Below are 23,859 nucleotides of genomic sequence, written 5' to 3' on the forward strand. Positions count from 1 at the left end.
ATTTTATATGAGAAATAAAAACTGAATTGTTAACAGCTTCATGCTCCATTTTATTCATTATTTAAAAAATAAAATAGGAGGCTGATCAGCCTGCCCAACTGCATCTCTTTTGCTTCACGCTATGTTTCCATATCATTTTGCCCAAGGACCCTCACCCTTCTTGCCTAGTGGAGCTGATCCTTAGTGCAGATTTTAATGCACTCATCTGTTTTTTCTTTAACACCTATGTGCTGAACACATCATTTATATCCATAGACCACTGCCCATAGCAAATTCTGCTCTTTGCCTGTCACTGTATTGAGAGTTTCTCTAGGCTTCCCTCCTGTCCCACCTTCATGACAGTTTTTCTCTGTTATGGCTGGAAGGTTGCGGGAGGACATCTGCAGCAAGTTACTCTTAATGAGTATGAAACTCGCTTCTACCAGAATAATATAATAGATTCCAAGGCCAGAAGGGACCATTGTGATCATCTTGTCTGGCCTTCTGTATAACACAGGCTATAGAACTTTCTCAAAATAATTCCTAGAACCTATCTTTTTAAAACACATCCAAACTTGATTTAAAAATGGTCAGTGATAGAGAATCCACCATGATCCTTGGTAAATTGTTCCAGTGGTTAATTTCTCTCACTGTTAAAAACCTACTCCTTATTTCCACCCTGACTTGTCTAGCTTCAACTTCCAGCCAATGGATTGTGTTAGACCTTTCTCTGCTAAATTGAAAACTCATTATTAAATATTTGTTCGCCATGTAGATACTTATACCACTTCAGTGAGTCACTGCGTGGCCACAACATTGCTGGCCCCTATTTGCAGGAGTGACTCTTACCAAGTTTTCTGGAATACCTAGCAAAAGTGAACGCAGATCAGTAGCCCAGGCAACTTTCTTGTTCCAACACCTTCTGAGAGTTCAAACTTAAGTCTTCTTAATAAAGATAGAGGTCAAGTAAACATTTCACAACCTGCCAAAAGGCACTGGCAGGGAGGGGACAACTCATGCATAAACTCAGCCAAAACAGAATTCAGCTTGAGCTCTGGATGTGAGATTCAGCGGTGATTATTATTTTAGTGTGACAAAGACAAGTGGAACCTTCTGGCAGATTCTGTATGAAACAACAACTCTTTGCATTTATGTTCCCTCAGTGATCTCAATGCACTTTAGAAAGGTAGTGTAGTGAGGCGGTGTGGCTCCCCGCCGCCCCGGAGGGGGAAGAGCCCATCCGGAGGCCGGAGTGGGCGGAGCTAGGGAGCTCTGAGCCCGCCCCTCAGGGGGTCAGGCGGCGACCCGGAAGTACAAAGGCTCGCCCTCAGAACTCAGTCAGGCCCCAGCCGCTGGAGAGACCAGATGTCTCCAGCCTAGATCGGGGCTGTGAACCCTCCACGGCCCGGGGCGGCCGCCAGGAGCCGCCGGGCCTGCCCTGCGCCCGCTACCCGGAGGAGCCGGTGGGCCTGCCCTGCGCCCGCTACCCGGAGGAGCCGCTGGACCTGCCCTGCGCCGACTATCCGGAGGAGCTGCCGGACTTGCCGAACGATCCCTGGCCGGACGAACCCATGGTCCAAGATCTCCCCGAGGCTGACACCAGCCCCCAGGTAAGCCCCGAGGGGGCGTGTGGAAGTAGCCCGGGGGCAGCCGAGCCCAGTCTGGCTGCAGCACTGCCAGAGCCTATGTCAGTGTGTTGCGGCCAGGTTCCCCACTGACTAAGCAGCGGAACTTCTGCCACTGCTAGGGCCCCGGGCTGGGACGCAGTGGAGTGGGAGGGCCTGCGTCCCCCCTGCCACCCAACCCGTGGGTGGCAGTCTCCCCCTTTCCCAGACCTTTTGAGGCTTGGGCCTACTATTGCATTGCTCAGCCCTGACTGAGGGTCTGAGCTCCTGACTCAGCGTTTGTTGCCCCGCCCTGACCTAGGGCCTGGGCTTAATACTTGCCGCTATTGTTGCTCAACCCTGACTGAGGGCCTGAGCTCCTGATTCAGCGTTTTTTGCCCCGCCCTGGGCCTGGGTCGGGCTTACTGTGTCTTCCAGGACCGCAAGGGCTGCCGAGGGAGACCCTGCAGCCGGACAAAGTACCCAAGCACCAATGGGTAGTGAGCCAGTGTGGCTCCCCGCCGCCCCGGAGAGGGTCGAGCCCCGGCAAACTCTTGTACAGGTAGGTAAATTATATTATCCGGTAGGGCCAGAAGCAGCCAAAGCTGGGACTCAGTGAGAGGGGACAAAATGGGGCCCAGCCAGGACTACCCCTTCCCTGGACCCAAAACTGTGTAGGGGAGACCCCACCACAAATCTGGGAGCACTAGACCTCTCTTCCCCTGCCCTCCACCATACAGCCCTGGGGAAGAACTGCAGAGAGCAGCCAGCCAGAGACTCCATCTACTAAGAGCAGAAACAGCCAAAGCTGGGAGCTCTGGACATTCCAGTCAAAACTGGAGAAAGTTCTGGTTTTCTCTGCCCTGTGCTGACGGGAAGTAAATTCCAACCCTCTCCCCACCACCCAGTCTCTCTGCCTCAGCTTCATTCCACACCTGACCTCTTATCTAATCCTCCCCTGCCCTGCCCCCTTCACCCCACTTCCCTTCTCTAGCCACCTAAGTTCTGACCCAGGCGGTGGGTGGCCCTGAGAGACCAAGCTGCCACTTGACCCACAACATTCACACTGCTATCTTTAGTCCTGCAGTAGGCCCTGAAGTCAAGGGATTGAAGGCAAAGGGGTATCCTCTTTCAGCACCAAGAGACAAGAGGAAAAGACTCCAGGAGCTGTGGCTTATGGTGGGCAGAGGAACTGCTTTTTGTTTGATATTTTTCACAAGTGTTATGTTGAAGAATAGAACTATGCCCCAAAAGAGACTTGGGCATAGCAACGAGGCTTTCCTGGGCTGCAGAAACAGGCTAGCAAGCTCTACCAATGGGTATCAGTGATACCAGCAAAAACATTTATTTGCTGGTATTAACTGCGTCTACAGTAGGAACGTTTGTCAGAATAGCTATAATGACAAACCTTTTCTAGTGTAGAGCTGCCTTTATATTTTTATTTAAAGAAAGCTACCACAGAGTTCACACAAAGAAGAACCAAAATGAACCACCACCTCTTGTTTTGATCCATATGCATTGTAAATGTCATCTCTTTTCTCTGGGGTACATAATATTTAGACACTGCTACTACAGTGGAAGATGTCTTTCCATAAAAGGGCTTATTGCTGATCCTATTTTGAAAGCTGTATTTGCTTTCCATAAAATTCCCTGACCTGAATAATTAAAAACAGCTTTGATCTCTGTACTTTTGAAATATTATAAAGACCCCAGTGATTGCAGCTTATGCATGCCCTTATCATTGCTAAATGAATCCTGACACTAACATTTTGGCAAAGATTAAGATTTAGATTTAGTAAGGTCATTGCTAGAATTTGCCAACTCCAATCAAAATAGTTTCATCCCTGATCAATTAACTAATTTTAATTTATGTACCACAGTCTTTTTTGCCTTTGGGCAGCAAATGAAGTCTATTACATATTGTGACAGTGAACGCAGCAAAAATTTTGATGTGGGTGACTGGGATGTCTTTTCAACACTTAAAATTATATCCAAAGTTCATGAGTTGATTTTCCAGATTCATTTACCAGTTCATGATCTCCTTCCCTTGGGAAGAAAATAGTTCAGAATTCTTCCTGGTTTAAATTAGTCTGGGGTTTTAGACAAAAGCAACCTATTACTGAGACTTTTGTTTCTGTTCTATATAATAACCTCTTTTGGACACCGTATAAAAGGTGTCTGAATTCTATTGCTTTTTGTGTACTGCTGTTTTACATTTTAAAAATATACAGAAATATCCTGAATTCCTCACTCATAACTTAAGCTAAAGGGGATAAGAACTTCAGAATATGCGGCACAGCTTTTAACCATGGAGATAATATAAACAGGTACCAAGCGAGAACAGGAATAAAAGGGTACACAATGTCAGTTGTATGTAAATTAGGAAGTCTTTCAATGGTGCACTCATGTTAGTCAATGGTATGTCATAATGTATATGAAAATGAGAGAGGGAGAAGATGGTCTTGTGGGCAAAGCATCAAACTGAGATGCAGGAAACTGGGAGTTCCTGCTCTGCCAGAGACTTCCTGTGTAGAGCTAGGTGGGATTTTCAAAATGCTCAAAATTGGCCCCACTTTGCTCCCACTGAAGTCAATGGTAAAATTCCCATCGACTTCAATAGTAGCCAAGTTAGGTTACAAAGCTGAATGCCTTTGAAAATCCCACCCTTGTTATTCTCATTTTACAGATGGGGAGCTGAGACACTGAGAGACTAGCAGTACTTTGTTACTTCCAAGGGGTGTCATGAGGGTAGTTTCATTAAATGTCTGTGAATTGCTCTGGCTCTCTGATGACAAAAGCCTAAGCATAAGGTAGGTGATGTCCACTGCATATTTTATTTTCTGGTGAAGAATCATTTCTTCATTATTTTTTAAAAAGACATGAATGTAATACAAAAATAAAAGACAAATTAAAAGAGAAGAATTGCTAATAAAATAATAAAATAACATGACCCCAGAAAGAGTGATGGAAGGAAATCCATGCCTCATACAGTGTAAAGGGAAAGGAGTAGGAAACAACGGACCCCACAATCCTAGAGGGTATTCACATTCAGCTATGGTCAGGAGCAGGGAGGGAAGGTGGCAGGAAAAAATAGCAGAAAAAAGGCAATGAGAGATCTGGTTGCATGGTAGGCTGTGAAGAAGCTGCAACACCAGTCTAGCACTTACCTAAAAACAAGACCAGCCAGATCAGGTCAAAACCATGCTGCTAAAGAAAAGAGGTGAGGGGTCTGATTTGCAAAGCCATTTCCTCTCTGGAAGCTGAGGGCCTGCAGGATTGTGCTTTCATTTGCTTTGATGATCTCTGAGAAACTTCTCTGGAGATTCTCTATCAACTGCGAGTTGTTTTTTCTTAGCCTTTTATTTCCCTAGATCTTTCCTATCTTCTTCTTTCTGTCCTCTTGTGATTTTTCCTCTTCCTCCTTCCCCACAGCTTGGACTCTAATGAAAAATTAAGAGCAGGAGTCATTAAACTGAGAAGAGAGCTTTATGCTCCCAGGATAGGAGACGAATACAGAGGGGCCATGGAGTCACCCTTTATTCATCCTGTCTTTCACTTGTTTCTTCACTTCCTCACAGACAGTGCTGTAATGAACTGACTTTGTACATAATACAGATTATGCCAAAAAGCACTGACTTTGAATATGTGATTTTACTCTCTAGATGCTGGCCCACAAAATAGAGGGGAAAAGACTTACTACTACCAAAAGGAAAGGGCCAAATTATGATATTTAGCTACCGGCCCAAGTAAGGCAGCTGTGAAATTGCTCCATCTCCTGGGCAGCCCACTGAGGGCATTAATGGGTGGCCACTTCCCAGGCACCCCCTCATGGCCTGGGGTGGCTCTGCAGCAACCTACCTCAGTTTCCCTCTCTGACAAGGCTCCTCAAAAACTCATCACCCAGTATATATCATTTTAAAACATTCCCCTTCTGGAGAGGGATTCCATTTGTTTAGTCCATATGTACTTCACCCTGCTGGTCACTGGTTCAGTGATTCAAACAGTTCTGTCTCCTTAAATCAGGAGCCCCAAGTTCTCCTTCCCAGAGCTGGGTTCAGTTCAGTCTCTCTCTTTCCTTGGACTAGGAGTCCCCAGCCCTCCTTCCTTGAATTGCATTATAATCCAAACAGTCCCCTTATTCCCTGCAGCACTCACCTACAACTGCTTCCTCAACCCAGCTGCAACTTCCCCCTCCCATTTCTTGTTCCTCTCAGGTTCTTCAGAGAAGCCAGCTGCCCTCACTCAGGCTGTTAATGAGGCAAAGGTGGTCTGGAGCAGTTCCCTCTTAAAGGACCAATTCACCCTGTGACAGAGGAATTATTCCTGAAAGAAAGACAATCTATTCATAAGTAGCCCAGTGTGAAAGGGGACCATACAAGATGCTTCAGCCTTTAATATGATCTTTCTGATGGGACCAGCCCACTTTATGGGCTGTCGGAGGATTGGTGAGTGGCATGGCATTATTGCCTCCCTTCACGCTTGGGGGGCCCTCTGCTCCCAAGGCTGTGCTGAGGGAATGCTCCTTATGCAAAGGGTAAGGGGCTCCACACACTTCCCCCAGGCTCAGTGCACCTGAATAAGGGTCTTCACAAACTGGCCCTTAAAGAGAAGTCCTTTAGCTCACGTGGCAGAAGCCCGTGTTTCTGAAGGAATATGATTCTGGCAAGACTAACTAGATTTGCGTTGAAACTGATTTTTGTTTTGAGGAATCATCTCTTTCTGTCTATTGTAGTGGGTGATATTACAGCAGGATCTTCAAGGCTCACTGAGCATCATAAAGCCCACATGGGGGTGGAGAGGAATTAAGAGTTCTACAATACAGAAAAGTGACAGGAAGAATTTAAAAAAAACAAACAAACAAAAAAAAACCTTACCAAACCCCTTCGGAAACATTAAATGAAAGCAGACGGGGAGAAAAAAGGCAAATTGTGATGAGAAATACAAAGAATGGGCTTAAGCAGCCAGAAGAAATGTGCCTGAGAATATATAAGTGGTAACATATGATCATTTCATGGCTATCAAAATGCATATTAGTTTGAGTGTTTTATAAAATATTGAAGTGTAGACACAAGTTACCTTTCAAGCTGGCAGCCCAGAGTGTGGTGAGTGTTTTTTTTTACATGCTGCTTTACACCAACTCATAACAACAAGATGATGTTGCCATAGGAAACAATACCAACTGGAAGAGATAATAACTTGTAACAGATCTCAGTAGCATTATCTCTCAATAACATGGAAGATAAAACAGTACCATCAAATATCCAAGGTAGGGAATGCTAACTCAATTCTACAGCAATTCCACAGTCTAGGGGTTTCAGGACTATTTCAATATGATCCCTCATATCCGTTGAATCAAATGGACAAATTCAGACCTGGTGTAAATGGGTGCCACTCCACTAAACTCTACATACTGCACAGATTTAGAAGGGAGACATGGAAAAATGGATGCTCTTACCATATCTCCCACCTAAGAACTTAAACTGTACTCACAACTCGGTACTCCTCCCTTTCACAGCAGAGAGGAATAAAAAAAAATCACTATTGATCAGACACGGAAACCTAGATTTTTAAAAGGGAACACAATTATTTTGATTTCTTCAACTTTGTATGCCTAAGTGGAGAGGCTTTTAAGAGACTTGATTTTCCCAAGAGCTAAATGTCCAGTGTCTGAAATTGAGGCCATTTTAAGTTGTCTAAAGTTGGGTACCCACAAACAAAGGCACCAAAAATAATTTAGTCAATTTGAAATCTAGGTTGTAAATTTTATTTGAAAACTAGAAAATAATTGTATTATCCATCTTCCCCAGCCCCATGTGTGCTGGGGTACTGTAGATCATCTAGCGAAGCAGGACGATGTGCATTTTGAAAGTAGCTGACAAGACTAGTAAAAGCACACTTGCATACATAGATACAGAAAGGCAGAGCAGGAGGTGATGGACAAACACATGTGAAGGAAAGGGAGGTACATTCTCCTAAATTTGGTACACAGAGATATAACATATTGGCTTACAGATTGAAAAATAAATAAAAACAAAACATACATGGTACTCAGTACAATAGAATCTGTATAATATTTGTGTCCTAGATGTTAACACAGTGTGTTTAGTGGTCTGAGCAGCAAACGAGGCATAAGGAGACATTGGTTCTCTTCCTGGCTTTGACTTTAAGTCGCTGTGTACCCCTAGGTAAGGCACAAATGACTTGAACCTGCAAACCTCCTACAAGTGGAACCAGGGCCGGCTCCAGGCACCAGCTGAGCAAGCTGGTGCTTGGGGCGGCAGATTGTTGGAGGCGGCATTCTGCCCAATCCTAGGGCGGCACGGCCGCTTTTTGTTGTTGTTGTTGTTCTTGTTCTGCTCCGGCCGCCCTGTAGGGGGCGGCGGCACGGAGAACCAGAGCGCCCTGCAGGGCAGTCCTCTTCCTTCCCTCCCCGTCGACTGGAGCGGAGCCCTCATGGCAGGAGGCGGCGCAGCGGGAGGGGCCGTGTGGCAGCGCCCCTGCTGTAGCCCTGCCTGCCCCCTTCTCGCCCCCTCCCCTCCCCCCCCCCCCCAGCCGGTCCCCCTGCACCCGCGCTCCGGCCGTGCCGCAGGTTTTTTTTTTTGCTTTGCCGTCCTGGCCGCCCCGTTTTTTTTTTTTTGCTTGGGGCAGCCAAAAAGCCAGAGCCGGCCGTGAGTGGAACACTCAATGATGTCAACGGTAACTCCATGCACAGAGGGCCGTTAATCTCTCAGTGCCTCAGTCTCCCATATGCAAAATGAGAATACTTTACCCAATTTAGTAAAATGCTTAGAGATCCTTGAATAAAAGACGGTAAGCACAATGTATTGCTATCATATGGCTTTGCAAGGGGCCAAAATGCACATACGCAAGGAGTCTTAAGTCTTCTGTCTGGAGAAATTGTGATTTTTCTTTTCTAACAGGTGGAAGTGAATACTTCCAATGTATTCCCTTGGCTTCATTAAATAAGTATTTCCAGTATGACTGTATTATTGTTCTAAAGTACAATATACTGGATTAGATTTACAGCTAGTTCAAAATGGAATGATCTGTTTTGCAGTTTGTGACACAGGCAGCCTTACTTATAAAAACAATTTTAGTCAAAATCATGGCACCCAAATATTATCTATGCTAAGGTATGAGATATTCTCTGTCCTTAAGGAGACTAGCTTTTGGATTCTTAATCTACCAAGTGTTCAGATTTCATTGCTAATTAACTGGAATTAAGTATTAGAGATTTTCTTTGTTGTTGTAGGGTTGAATGATTATAGGGATAATTATTGAATATTTCATTATCCATCCTGTACATAATCCATTTAACACAAACTAAATTGCATCCAGACTGCACTACAAGAGCAAGTCTTAGTGCTTGTGAAGAGCATAGAACAGATAGCTCTGGAGACAAAATGTGCATAGGAAGTAGCAGTGCATGATTGCCAAGACTATCCTGCCGGTGTCCTAAATTCTGTCCTGACAGCGTGGAAGCCACTGAGTCTTTTCATTGACTTCAGTGGGCTTTGGATTGGATCCCTTGGCTGGATCTGAAACATTTTAGAATTGAGGAGCTCTATTAGCCTGATCCAAAACCCCTTTAAACAACGGAAAGACTCTTATTGGCTTCTCTTTATTTGAATCAGGCTTTTTGCCATTACCAACAGGCATCGAAAGGATAGTTTCTCCATTCATTGTTATGGTAATTTCTGGGGGAAAGGGAGTAATATACTAGGCCTGATTCTAATATTTACATGGGTATAAATCCAGAGTAATGCCACTGAAGCCCATCTAGTTATACCAACATCAGTGAGATCAGGATCAGGCCCAGTGTGCTTATACCATCAGTTCAGTGGAGTTGTAGGGTATATACACCTCTACCCCGATATAACGCAACCCAATATAACATGAATTCGGATATAACACGATAAAGCAGTACTCCAGGGGGGCGGGGCTGCGCACTCTGGCGGATCAAAGCAAGTTCAATATAACGCGGTTTCACCTATAACGCAGTATGATTTTTTGGCTCCCGAGGACAGCGTTATATCGGGGTAGAGGTGTACTATATGTTCATATAGGATTATATAATTATCATTTCCCACAGTACATCTTAAAGTAATGTATGGGTTACAAAGTCTGAGATAGCTGGATAGTTGTTAAAAATCACTTTGTTATTATGAGCAAGTCCAAAAAAAAAAAAAAAATCTGACAGACGCAATTCTCCACTCTACTTCCTTTCAATGATGTTCAAGCTTCAGAATAGCAGTGTCAGGTTTGAAGAGTACTTAGTCTAAAAATAAGATGAGTGATTGCAGTTTTAATCCAAATTGAACATCTGTTAACTGAAAATAATATTTGTAATGAATTGTACTTTTAATGTTTTTTAAAAAAATGCACATAACATATAAATAATTTTGCCCAAACACTTAATTTGATTTCCAAATATTTGAAAATATTGGAAGGGTGAGAAGGTTAGTGAGTTAGAATAATATTGAAAATGAATTAAAAAAACAATATTTGGCATTTATATATATTGATTTTTGTTATGGATTTTAAAAGCACTTTACAAAGGGCGGGTAATATAATTATTCCCCTTTGACAGATGGGAAAAGTGAGGTGCAGGGAGTGGAGGGTCTCACAGCAGGTCAGGAAAACAAGGATTAACAGTATCCCTTTACAACAGGGTTCCCAAACTTTTGAAAGCTGAATCCCCCTTTCAGGGAAATGAAATCACGTCTGCTTCCCCACCTACCTCAGATAATTCTTAGCATCTTTCCCCATTGTGGAAAATGTTAAGGTTGATCTACAATATGATACTTCCTCTCATGCTTTAATTAGCAATGAAATAGTTAACAGTGCTCACCTTTAAAGTATCCCTCCTAGAATCTGAGTTAGCATCCACTGAAATGAATGGAGAAGTTCTCACCTCGGAGTAATTTTTTCAGGCTCTCTGCAAATTCAGGCAGCTTCTCTGCATCAGTTGAACTTCTTGTTTTGAAGATTTTCTTTGCAACCATAACAGATAGAAACTTACTTTTAAAAAATAAAATAAAAGCTGACGCTCTTGAGAACAACTAGGAGATCTGTCCAGACTCCCCTCCCCCTTACTGGGAGTACAGCCCACACTTCAGGAAACAATGCGGTATAGAATAGTCTGTTTTAGCAAAAGTCTGTATATTTAAAGATGCGATTTTCTGGGTAATCTACCTGGTGTTTGGTATTTCAGTCCTGACAATCAAGATGGTTCATATAACCAGTGTAGAGTGAAGGCACCATAGAGTCAAGGAGGCTCATAGAAATCCTGTCCCACTTGCAACAGGGACTCCAGAAGGGAAAATGGCCTGAAAGCCATCTGATTGAAGTAATGGCTTTAATCCCAAGTGCCAGAGCAACAAAAAAGGAATTTCTTTGCAAAGTACAAAATAGAGGCCAGAAAGGTCACCAGAGACCTTTTGAATAAATCAGAAAACAGGTACTCCCCCGCCAGAGTATGGGGAATAAAAGGCTGTGGAAAAGCAGCACTGAAGTTTCGGAGAGTCAGAGAGGGAGTTTCAAAGGGGAAGAGTGTGCCCAGCCAGAGCTCTTATCCTTGGCAAAATCCTGAGCCTGCTGCTAATACAAGACCATGCGTAAGCACCAACTCCAGGGCTGGAGCACCCATGGAAAAAAATAGTGGGTGCTCAGCATCCACTGGCAGCCCCGCAGACCATCTCTTCTTTCTCCCCCTCCAGTGCCTCCCGCTCACCGGCTGGCCCCAGTCAGCTCCTCCCCCTCCGTCCCAATGCCTCCCACCTGTGGCGGGCCCCAATCAGCTCCTCCACTCCCTCCCAGTGCCTCCCACCTGCTGTAGATCAGCTTTCAGCAGCATGCAGGAGGCGCGGGGGGTGGAGGGGGAATGCTGGGGGGAAGGGGCGTAATGGGGTGGGAAGAGGTGGGGCAGGGGTGAAGCAGGAAGAGGCAGGGTGGAGGTGGGGCCTTGGGGGAATAGATGGAGTGGGGGCAGGGCCTGGGGCAGGATGGGGGTTGAGTACCCCCAAGGAAATGAGGAAGCCGGCACCTATAAGACCACGTATGTTGCCTGAAAGGACTACATGGAAAATGCCAGGGCAGAGACCAAGAGAGATGAGACACTTATGAGGACAGATTTCAGAGTAGCAGCCGTGTTAGTCTGTATCCGCAAAAATAACAGGAGTACTTGTGGCACCTTAGAGACTAACAAATTTATCATGAAGTTGATGGATTTCCACTCCATACGGCTAAATGCAGTGCCTTGCATAATGACAGGTTTCAGAGTAGCAGCCGTGTCTCTAAGGTGCCACAAGTACTCCTGTTATTTTTATGAGGACAGAAACGCTGCCTGAATCAGCCCTCCTCAGAAACATCTCAGTTGCAGACTCCACCAAGGGCCAAGGAAACAGTAGTCTCAAGAAACTAGAATCACAGTAATGTAGGGCTGGAAAGGAACTCAAGAGGTCCAGTCCCCTGCACTGAGCCAGGATTAAGGACACCTAGACCATCTCTGACAGGTGTTTGTCTAACCTGTTCTTAAAAACCTCCAAGTGAGGAAGGCAAGCAGAATTTGGTCCCTAGAGCCTAATTCTGCAGTTGCGATATGTGCATAAGGCTTATTGATTTCAATGAGAGTTACATGTGGGGAACAGTTACAGAGTCGGGCCTTGAAAACAAATGATGCAGCACAAATCCTGTACCCCTTTCTTTAATCGTCCTTTCTCCCCCGGTTATATCTTGGACAAACGTTCATAATCCCAAACCTCTGACAAGTCTGTTTATAATCTTATTACTCAGAAACTTCCTCTACTGTAGGGTGACCAGATGTCCCAATTTTATAGGGACAGTCCCGATTTTTGGGTCTTTTTCTTAGATAGGCTCCTATTACCTGACAGAACAAGGAGCAATGGTCTCAAGTTGCAGTGGGGGAGGTCTAGGTTGGATATTAGGAAACACTAGTTCACTAGGAGGGTGGTGAAGCACTGGAATGCGTTACCTAGGGAGGTGGTGGAATCTCCTTCCTTGGAGGTTTTTAAGGCCCGGCTTGACAAAGCCCTGGCTGGGATGATTTAGTTGGGGGTTGGTCCTGGTTTGAGCAGGGGGTTGGACTAGATGACCTCCTGAGGTCCCTTCCAACCCTGACATTCTATGATTCTATACCCCCACATCCTCTGTCCCGATTTTTCACACTTGCTGTCTGGTCACCCTACTCTACTGGGACCCCCAAAATAACTATAGAGGCTGCTCTGAAGCGCACTGACTGCAATAGGATTTGGATCAGGGCCATAAATTACATATTTCGATGCATTATAACTGAGACATTAACCCTCGAGGGATAGTGCTATCCCGGTGAAACTCACTTTATAGCCACATTGTCTTTCCTCTGTAAGAAATATGTTAAGTAAATGTGGGAATGAGAGTTGGGCCTCAGCTTGATCCAAATATGTGTTGATATGAAATATAGCGAAGCAGGGCTGAATTTGTACTGAAAGAGGTGCTGGGGCTCAAGCAACTTTTTTTTTTACTTTCATAACTGACGCCTCAAGCCGGACACCAGGGGTGCCGGGGCCATGAACTGCCAAACCTAGAGGTGCTGGGGCTCAGCCCTGGCACAAATTAAGCCCTGTAGTGATGACTTCCCAAGTCATGCTGCATAAAAATAAGAATGACTTTTGCTGGATGCAGTGTGATTATCGCTAGCCAGTTGACAACAGGCCATGTTAATTACAAAATATACCCTAGTGCATGAAATCAAATCAAGGACTAGAGATCTGAATAATAAAATACCCCATTAAGACGATACATTTTGAATGTGCTAGGCTGCATTACACTACTGCAATCCAAACTTTAATGCAGCCAGTTTCATGTACATTTTGGTTCTCCAGAGCCCTGGTGGACAATGGATCTTAAACAATTAACCTTTTGTTCTCTTTTCTTAAACATTCTCTTCTTTCCTTTCCTCACACTTTCTGCTCCTCTGTGCCTTTTCTCTCTTTCTATTCTCTACATTTACTCAGTTTTATCATCCCCAATATACTTTTTATGTAATGACCCCCAGAGATGACTGAATGCTCTCATGTGTTTCCTCAAAGTGATGATCAAGTAGGAAACCCATGCTCTCTGGATCTACATGGATTGATAACAGTAACACTTATTTTCAGATGCCATAAAGCAAGCAAACAAACAAACAAAAAAATCCCATGATTCAGACTTGGATCATGAAGTTCTTAGCCCTAGAATTAATTTTCTTCTAATAAAGAAGTTCTTAATCAAAGCGCCAGATTCTCAACTAGTATAAATCAACAATCTACACCAGCTAAGGATCAGGTCTAAAATCTTTTTACTCATTTATATTCTATTCAAGTGCAGAAAGTACAATAAGGAGCACAAAAGTCCACTCATTTCAACTGCTTTATTCTTCTTTTGTAATTTGAGCGGTGCAAAACTTTACATAGCCTATGACCGGCCTTTTGGTGTTTAAAAAAAACACACAAACCAAAACAGTTTAAAGCAGGTGAGATAGGAAGGATGTTCAGATTTTGAGGTGTGGCAAATACCTGGTGCACGCCTATTAACATGCGCTCACCAAAATGAATGCAGGTGCCTTGATTGTTTATGCAGTGAACACATTTTCATAATTACACTCAAATCCTAATAAATCTCCACAGAAACACCATTGTGATAATAAGCCCCAAGAAGCTGCCCCAATATCATGCCAAAAATATTGCGGTAAGCAAAACAAAAGAAACAAAATCTCAGGAATCTCGCTCATATAACACCGTTACTCTGACTTGCAGCCACCACAGCAAATACATTCAGAGTTAAGGCTGAAACTGCATCTTTTACTAATCCTGTAAAAGCTGCATATGATATGAATCTGTACGGAATATATTGAGTGATTTTTCATAACATATGTTTCAAATATACAGGCACAACTAGGATGTCTAAGTCTGCTGTTTCTACTAAGACTCTGGGTCAGAGTCAGGGCCCCAGCTGATAATCTGTCAGGGAAGAAGACTGCAAAGGCAGAAAATTGCCACAGCCTCCCTTCCACTAGGGGAGATGTAAAGAGCCAGAATTTCCCCCAAATTGGATTGTGCTGAGAAAGGGCAGCTCTGATTCAGTGCATACCCCCATTGCTGCTTTTGCCAGTGGGATTTATGGAGCCCTGATCATAACTGAAAGAACAGAAACCCAAGGAGAGTTGCTGGTGGTGACGTTGCCTGCCTTATATACCAGTAGGGTGCCCTGGTGCAGGGAGATGTAATTTACCCCTCCTGTGCCAGCACTAGTGAGTCTGGCTGCCTGAATTTCTCCTGCCTTTGTGGGTTTAAAACTCTTAAGATTATCTTAGCTTAATTTTTGGTGTGCTCTGATATACAAGGAAATAAACAAACAAACAGTAGGCCTGATTCTGAACTCCTTGATCCAGAAGCCAATGGGAGTTATGCCTAAGCAATGAGTTCAGGATTTGACCCAGACAACAATCAAGTGGTTGGCTGTTCTTAGCACTACTGAACTATTAGTCAAACCAGTGGTCTCCCATGCAGGTCCTGTTCCACTCCAAACCACAGTTCCAGCACCATTCAAATCTGCATTGAGCTTGAGGACATTTCATGTGCATGCATCCACCTGCAAAAAAGCAAAGAAGACAGAACTGTCTTTGGGGCTTAGCAAACAATGTAAGGAGAATGTGTATAAGCCTGTTTACCCAGGGTCCTTGAAATACATTTCTAAGTAGTAGATTATGTCCATTAAGCTCATCTATGGAGTAAGGGGTGGTGCAGAACTGCTGAATCCCTTCCTGGAGTGCTCCAATACCTGTCACTATACCCCTTTGTTGGATGTGGCTTGCTCCTCTCTGCAAGCTGGTCATGCTCCACAGGTTGGAGGAGTAAGGACTGCAGCTCTGCCTGACCCTTAAAGAGACTGTGCAAGGTATTGAGGAGGACAGAAGGATTCTTGTAACCTCTTCAACTAATCATGTAAGGACTAAGTGAAATCTGGTCCTTCGAAATAGCTCACAACTAGATGAGGAGCTGATAAGAGTGGATTAAAATTCAGTTCTTAACCGGAGTTTGGATTTAACAGCTGTGAAATTGCAAACAGAATACATCCAGATATCCAGATTTTAGTGATGGATTGATATTTATCTCAAAATGCCACTAGCAGTTAAAGCTGAATGGCATTCTTTATATCTGGAGGATTCTTTTAATCATGTTGGTATGTTTCCTATGTTTTTTGTTAAGTGTTTTGCATTCCCCTGTACTTTGAGTAACTTAATCTCCATGTCCCTGCCTTTAATCATGTTTCTTTCAGGAAAACCTACAATTCTACAGGCTAATCACCTGCGAGTAGAGCTGTACAAAGAATGAACATTTTATTACGTGGAAGATTTCAAGATTCTAAATCTTGTTTTCATGCCAATTCAAAATGAAACCCAAACATTGTGAAATTCTCCACAAAAGAAAATTCCAGAAAAACATTCATTTTGGATTGATCAAAACATTTTGTTCAAATAAAATCAAAACAATTCATTTTTTATTTTCTTATTTTATAATACACAACCAAGTAATAAAATCTGAAATGAAAAGTCAAAAAGGAAATAAAAAACGTTTGTTCTGACAATGTCAAAATGGATCTAATTTGTAGGTGGTAGCTTGGATTTTTTTTCCCCCAGAAAAGAAAGTGTTTTTGATTTCAACCAAACTGCATTTTTGAATGGAAAACTATTCCATCAAACTTTTACTGACCAGCTTTAACAGTGAAGTTTCCACTTGCCAGGTCTGTAAATCCTTTTACGCATGTGGGGGTTTCCTGATTTCAACACACAGCTGTGTAAGGTTGTGTGTGTAAGTACAATGGGGAGGGATAGACACTGAACAGAGATGATGGATAAAATTAAAAGGGTAGACTAAAGACTCATGGTTTCGTTTAAATAAACTGACAATCTGAAATCACTGCTGTGGAAAGAAAGAATACATTTCAAAGTGTAGACAAGTGAGAGTTGACAGTGCCTAGAACAGTGGTTCTCAAACTTGGGCCGCCGCTTGTTCAGGGAGCGGCGAACCACAGCCAGTGGGAGCCGCGATCGGCCGAACCTGCGGACGCGGCAGGTAAACAAAGCGGCCCGGCCTGCCAGGGGCTTTCCCTGAACAAGCGACGGCCCAAGTTTGCCTAGAAGAACATACACTATTTTGATTTTTTTTTTCAGTGTCTGATGGTATTCTATTTATCTTAGGGTTTCTTATCATGCCCATCACTGTAGTATCTAAGCACTTTTGAGATACAGTATTTTAGATAATGAGGTTCTTAATAGACTCCAGGTAGTCTTCTGCTCTTCCTCATTCTGAGCTATAGGAGTCATTGCTTCTGGTGTGTGTCTATCCTCTATGAGTGTTATATATATATTGCTATAAATCATCCCAGTTATGGTGGGAAAGCTTTATTAAATAGGAGAGTCTTACAGCACACCTTGAAGATGATCTAGCTCCACATTGGACTAATCTCCTCTGGAAGCTCATTCCATAGCAGAACCCCTTTGACTCAAAATGCTTTTGTGACTTTGTCTAATTAAAATATAACCATGCAAATCATTATTGCTACCACTGTTATATATTTGCAATGAATCTTATACAAAGTATAACCCTTTCTGGCATGTATTAAACAGCTTGCAGGCTGAATGACCCAAAGCCAACCTTTAAAGTCATGTTAGAAAGGTATGTGAATGGTAATTAGGGCCAGTCAATGTTAGATTGGCTAGAACTTTAAAATGCAAACCTATATTGTTAGAACTTAGAAGTGTACTAATTGTCTGAGTGTACTCATAAATGATAGACATATAAACAGACAGTTCCTCTCTGTCACTATAACTATTAATTCAGAGATCAGTAGGGAAACATCTAATTTGTAGGTGGTGGTTTGGATATTCCTCATTCATTTAGTGTAGAGAAATGTAAGAAATTTCTTCTTGACAAAATGGTTACATTTTCTAACAAAGTAATTTGAAGCAGAACAAAATAAAGTGTAGAGTTCTGCTGGAATCTCACTTTATTTTTTAACATCAATGATTCCTTACACCGATACATGATAAAACAGAATGTGCTAAACAAGGCTGTACTGTTAAAGGATGCATTAGCAGCCTTTTGATTTTGTACCAAGAAAAACTTGACCAAAATATAAATCTGTAGATTATGGGTAACATTACACTGGGAACAATGGGTTGCAAGCAGTCAGCAAATACCAGCACAGAAGCTGGAACGTACTGTACCAGTTATCAGAGGATGAAGCAAGCACAGCACCTTTTTATACTTCACGCCTCAGTTCCAGTACACTAAGAATTCCTAACTTGCTACTATTTCTTGGGAATTTTGCATTCTGTCACACCCCTTGGCCTTGACATGGGTTGGGTTACAAACAAGGGCTAGTTCTGTCCTGTTTATAGACAGTTTGTGTAACAATTCTCTTTACAGTAATGCACAGAAAAAAATACGTGGCCTATTCTCTTCTTGAGCTGAGTGGTGTATGCAAGCAATGTCCATAACCGTTAGTGGGAGTATTACAAATATGTTCTTCATGCATCTGGTAGAGAAAAGAACATGTAGTTTTCTGTAGATTAAAACAGAGATTCTGTTGCACACAGTGGCCATGAGAAGGTCATGACCTCAGCACTGCTCCCAGTGTGGCCACTAGCTTTATGGTGATGATTTCTATCTTTTCTACACCTATTCAAGAGCTGTATTTTTAAGACTAATTTTTAAGGCTCTAAATAATTAAATCCTCTTCTTACCTCTTTGCCCTCTTCCTCCTACTGGCTCACAACACTCCTCCAAGTCCTATCCCCCTTTCCCACTCTTGATTTCGTGCTTTCATTCCTGCCACTCTTTGTGCTTGGATAAGTCTCCCACTTTCCATCTGCCAAGTGCCTTATGTATTCCTTCTTCAAATCCCCTTCTTCCTACTTCCTTTCTAATAATCTCTCCACTCCTTTTCCTATCTGAAGCCTTAGCTTCTTGGGGTCGGCAACATGTCTTACTCTGTGACTGTAAAGCCCTGTGTGAATAACTGGTGTAATCAATTAGCAGCAGCAGCAGTAGTAATTAATATTCATATTGTTGCTCCTTTTTTGACCCGAGCAGCTCAGCAAAGTTCAGGGCTCTGGAGATGTTCCTGCTGGAAGCAGAAATTGATGGAGTCTGGTATTTTCTTTGATGCAATCTTGTTTATTTAAAAATAATGTGTCTCTGAGTGCATAGGTCACCAAGAACAAAAAAAAGCAGTTTCTTAAGTTACAGCCTCAAGCCTCTGCAGCCAACACTAGACTTAAAGTTCTCACTTTAGCTTTTTCTAGGGTGTCACAGCGCTTACTGGCCATTGTTTGGCTTTCTTCCTGTTTACTTCTGCCTCCTGCCTTCTCTGTTCTTGTCTATTCTCTATTTCTGGGTTCTGCCTGCCTTCCTCCCTCCTGCCGAAAACAAACAAACCCCCCAATATTCAGCAAAAACCCTTGCAGCCACACAATTAGGGTGACCAGATAGTAAGTGTGAAAAATCGGGACGGGGGTGGGGGGTAATTGCCACCTATATAAGAAAAAGCCCCAAATATCAGGACTGTCCCTATAAAATCGGGACATCTGGTCACCCTACACACAATCCAAAACTCCTGGGTGGACTTTGATAGGTCTTGTTGTAGGAACTTTGTGGGGAGAGCACACATGTGGGTCAAATTATCCCCCAGTGGGTGCTGCAGGGGGGTGTCTTGCTAGTGGGCCAACACTCAACCCTCCAGCTGAGGCCTCTTGGCCCTTTCTTCTGCTCTCAAGGTCCCAGATAAAACAACAAAACAGCCCCCAGTCAGCAATCAATGTTAGGTGATGGTATGAAGGAAAAGAAAGGAAAAAAACCTTGTAGGCAGTTTTCGTCAGGATCAGGGCCTCTCTTACTTCTCAGGGCCCTGGGAGTATCACAGTCCACTTCAGAGTTCACTGGGTCTCCAGTGCAAGTTTCAGTCTTTTCCCCCTTTTAGCTTAGGGGAGCCACACCCTCCTTCTACAAGGGCAGGGCCTCTGCAGGCTACCAGCCTTCTCTTCAGGGCTGGAAAAGCTCAACAGCCTGTTCCCTTCCTTAACTATCTCACAATTATTTTTGTAAGTGAAAGGTGTATGCACACATCAATTTCAATGAGGTTTTATATTCACGTACAAGGTTTATCCCAGCTCATAACACTATGTCGTCATTCAGTTAGGTTGTGGTAAATACCTCAGTATAGTTTGTAGTACAAATGTTATGAGAAAGAATAGTAACTCTGGAGTAATTCACATTAATTCTTTGGGTTACATCCTGGTCTAGTGAGTGTTCATCCCTCTCTGTGCCCACTTACCTCACACTAGTGTCAACGTTTGCTTCTCTTCACACATGCATAACTAGTGATTTGCTCAGGGAACTGGTTATCAGGACTCTTGATTCTTCCACTGACTCACTGTTTGATTTTGGGCAGATCACTTAAGGCTCTCTCAGCCTCATTTCCCCTGTCTATAAAACAGATAATACCTGCCTACCTAGTCACAAGAGTCTTCTGAGGCTTAATCAATGGTTTTAAAGCACTTTGTGATCCTTGCATGGAAGGTGCTATTCTAAGTGATTCAGAAACAGTATTACAGGGAAGACTAGGCTCCTTTTGTGCCTCTCTCTCTCACATGGCTATATACACATTGATATCACTGGTCTACAATTTTTGAGAAGTCGTCTGCTTCAGAGATAAAATGTGCTATTTATTATGTATTTTGATGTGCTGAATTCAAATATGACAATTAAAACAACTGATTGGCTACTGTTTCTAAGATATTTAAGTTTTTACATTTTATGTCTATGTATATTGTGTAGATAGTAGAGTTTTAATCATAAATTGTAAACCTAGGTCTTTTCATGTGTTTATGGTTGCTTTACATGATAATATTTCACCTGTCCTGTTTATGTAACACTTTAAAAATCAGCAAAAGGGTTATATAAATAAAATGTATTATGAAACAAAAGGCAAAAAACTATTCGGAGTGGCCAATCTTTCTTGATGTAGTGGGAATCTCTTGCACGACTATCCCATTCGCAGAGAAAACAGCAGTACTTTGTATATCCAGTCTGCAGACCAAGCAAGAGAGCAACAACCTTCAAATCGCCACAAAGCTGCCACTGATGTTGGTCATAGTTTATGCACCTCAAAAGTTGTTTCATGTTGTCATAGGTTTCCTTCATATGGACTGCATGACCAACTGGAATTGATGGCAAAACATTGCCATTATGCAGTAAAACAGCTTTAAGACTCGTCTTCGATGAATCAATGAACAGTCTCCACTCATCTGGATCGTGAACGATGTTGAGGGCTGCCATCACACCATCGATGTTATTGCAGGCTACAAGATCACCTTCCATGAAGAAGAATGGGACAAGATCCTTTTGACGGTCACGGAACATGGAAACCCTAACATCACCTGCCAGGAGATTCCACTGCTGTAGTCTGGAGCCCAACAGCTCTGCCTTACTCTTGGGTAGTTCCAAATCCCTGACAAGGTCATTCAGTTCACCTTGTGTTATGAGGTGTGGTTCAGAGGAGGAGGATGGGAGAAAATGTGGGTCCTGTGACATTGATGGTTCAGAACCAGAAGTTTCATCCTCTTCCTCTTCCTCGTCCGACTCAAGTGAGAATGATTCTGGTGCATCAGGAACCGTCAGTCCTTCTCCGTGGGGTACTGGGCGTATAGCTGATGGAATGTTTGGATAATGCACAGTCCACTTTTTCTTCTTTGACACACCTTTCCCAACTGGAGGCACCATGCAGAAGTAACAATTGCTGGTATGATCTGTTAGCTCTCTCCAAATCATTGGCACTGCAAAAGGCATAGATTTCCTTTTCCTGTTCAACCACTGGGGAAGATTTGTTGCACAAGTGTTGCAGCATATGTGTGGGGCCCACCTCTTGTCCTGATCTCCAATTTTGCAGCCAAAATAAAGGTGATAGGCTTTCTTAAACATAGTGGTTATACTGCGCTTTTGTGATGCAAAAGTCACTTCACCACAAACATAGCAGAAGTTATCTGCACTGTTCACACAAGTACGAGGCATCTCTGCTCACTTTGGCTAAACAGAAATGTGTCCCTTTGCAAAATCAAACACTGACAAATAAGAGAGCACGACACTGTATGATTTCTAGAGCTGATATAGGGCAATTTGTTCAGCAGAGTGATGTAAGCTTCGTTATGATTGCATCATCCATGACTTCTAGGTATAACATGATGCAATTCATATCATGTATGACGCAATACCAGCTTCAGATTGCATCATTCATTGTTTTGCCTAAAAAGCAAGTACTGTCCAAACCCAGTCATAGATTTATTCATAGATCCAGTCAAAGATGTATTTTAGTCATTTCTGGTTTAAATTGAGATCCCTTCCCTTTATAACTCACTTATCCTCCGCCATTCCCAAGTCAAGGGTCGTATATACTGACCCAATAGCATATCTTGAAAACTAGAGCCAATCATCAATTTTAAGCATCATTTTCGTTCTCAGTGACCCAGAATTAGTAAAGTTTGACTACATTTATTTCAGAAGCATTTTGGCTGTAGAGCAGTGATTTGTACTGTAAAATTAATTTTAAAAAGGGAGGTTACTGCAAGTGTTAGTTACTCTCTAATAAACTCACCATTTTTTTCTACTGGTACATGGCAACTAGGACATGGTTTGGTTGTTTTCTTGATTGTTTCTCTGGATGCCTCTTCCCATCGTGCTTGCATGGCTGCATGCTCATCAATCATATATCCCTGCAAAAACAGAAGCAACTGTGAGTACAATATAGCCAGTGAATCAAGATCTGTAGCACGGTTGGGGCTATTTACAAGAGTGATACAGACAGGAGGGTCTGAAAGTTCAATAAAACTGAAGTCTGCTGGAATCCTGCCCCTGCTGCCTCACAATTTAACCCATTTTGGTATGACAGAGAAAAATATTAAGATGGTGGAAAACTGTTGTGTCATGTACAGTACAGTTGCAGGATGGAGATAGCTCAGTCCCTATACAGGAAGCTATTTGCCTCTGCTTTGCAAAATGAAGCATGTTCCTTTGTTTTTGAGTTCTAGATTTTATTCACATACATTATATTTCTGGTTATGTGCACAAGCTACCCTAATAAAGGTTAGAGAACAGGCACAAGAATACTGGAGAGGAAATAATAAGAAACTGATGAAGAATAAAGACAGAAGAGATCCCTCCAAATAGTACAAAGTTGATATCAAGAGTCACCATGGAGCATGCATTAAAAGTGACTCCCGTGTTTGTCCTATTTCTGATTGATATAAAATTACCTAATCTACACAGATGTCCTACTTGAGAATGCCTTAGCTATCTCTGACCTAAAATCATGATACAAGAACAAAACGGGTGGTAATATCAATAAATAACTTCTATAGTTCAAGGTTTGGAAAATAGATAGCTGATTTCCTTTGAAATATTACTGTGTAAAAACATTAAATCATCTACAGTTTCCGGCTTAAGTGAAGTATGATTCTCATTAATTGTGTAACCAGAGACTAAGAAGGCTCTCTTGGAGGGTGCACTGGATGCAGGGATGGAATGCACAGACCGTGCAACTCGACTGAGCAGAGGAAAGTTGTACTTGTGTTGTCTCCACTACTCCAACAGTTGCACATCTTCATTCTTTGTCAGCTTCAGGGTGATATACTTTGACACTTCATCATTGTCACTTTCACACTCGCTATCCAAATCCTCAAACTCTGTATATAACCATTTTGTCTCCTCTGGCGATGGTGTCTGTGTACCTGACGAAACCAGCATAACATTTTTCTCCTGCAATGAGACAAGCTTCTTGGTCTCTTGATAAACTTCCTGTCTCTCCTCTCCAGTGAAAACTTTCATTCCCCACATTCGTGGGTGCAGGAAAACTGCTACTCTGTGCATAGGCTTGATTTCAAACTTTTCGATGAGACATTGCAAGGCTTTGGATTTGAGCTGACTTAGACTATCTTCATCAGTGGTAGAAGTATGGAAATGTTTTTTCATCCTTTCGTGGTGAGTGGGCTATCATGACTGCTCTAGTGCATCTGATGCTAACTCTGTTAAGATGCTCAAGGTGTTGCGATCAAAGCTATCAATGAGCTTAGTATCCCCCTTTTCTGTCAAAATTTCATATACTCTGTCTCACTGCTCCTCGATTGTCTTAAATGTGAGTAGTTTGCTGTTCCATTATGTTTCTACATTTATTTTCAGAGACT

The 23,859-nt window shown here is 42.8% G+C and overlaps 1 protein-coding gene across 1 annotated transcript in view; it reads right to left on the bottom strand.

Annotated features, from left to right (window-relative positions):
- Nucleotides 1-15,102: 15,102 nt before the first annotated feature.
- Nucleotides 15,103-23,859, bottom strand: part of PRKN (parkin RBR E3 ubiquitin protein ligase) — a 1,248,251-nt gene continuing 1,239,494 nt past the window's right edge. Inside the window, exons 12-14 of the mRNA XM_065400948.1 lie at nt 23,244-23,252; nt 22,275-22,392; nt 15,103-15,212 (exon numbers count right to left, since the gene is read on the bottom strand). Coding sequence (XP_065257020.1) covers nt 15,103-15,212; nt 22,275-22,392; nt 23,244-23,252 — 237 coding nt within the window. The remainder of the gene's footprint in view (nt 15,213-22,274; nt 22,393-23,243; nt 23,253-23,859) is intronic.

The sequence above is a fragment of the Emys orbicularis genome, chromosome 3, assembly GCF_028017835.1.
Source record: "Emys orbicularis isolate rEmyOrb1 chromosome 3, rEmyOrb1.hap1, whole genome shotgun sequence".
Lineage (NCBI taxonomy): Eukaryota > Metazoa > Chordata > Testudines > Emydidae > Emys > Emys orbicularis.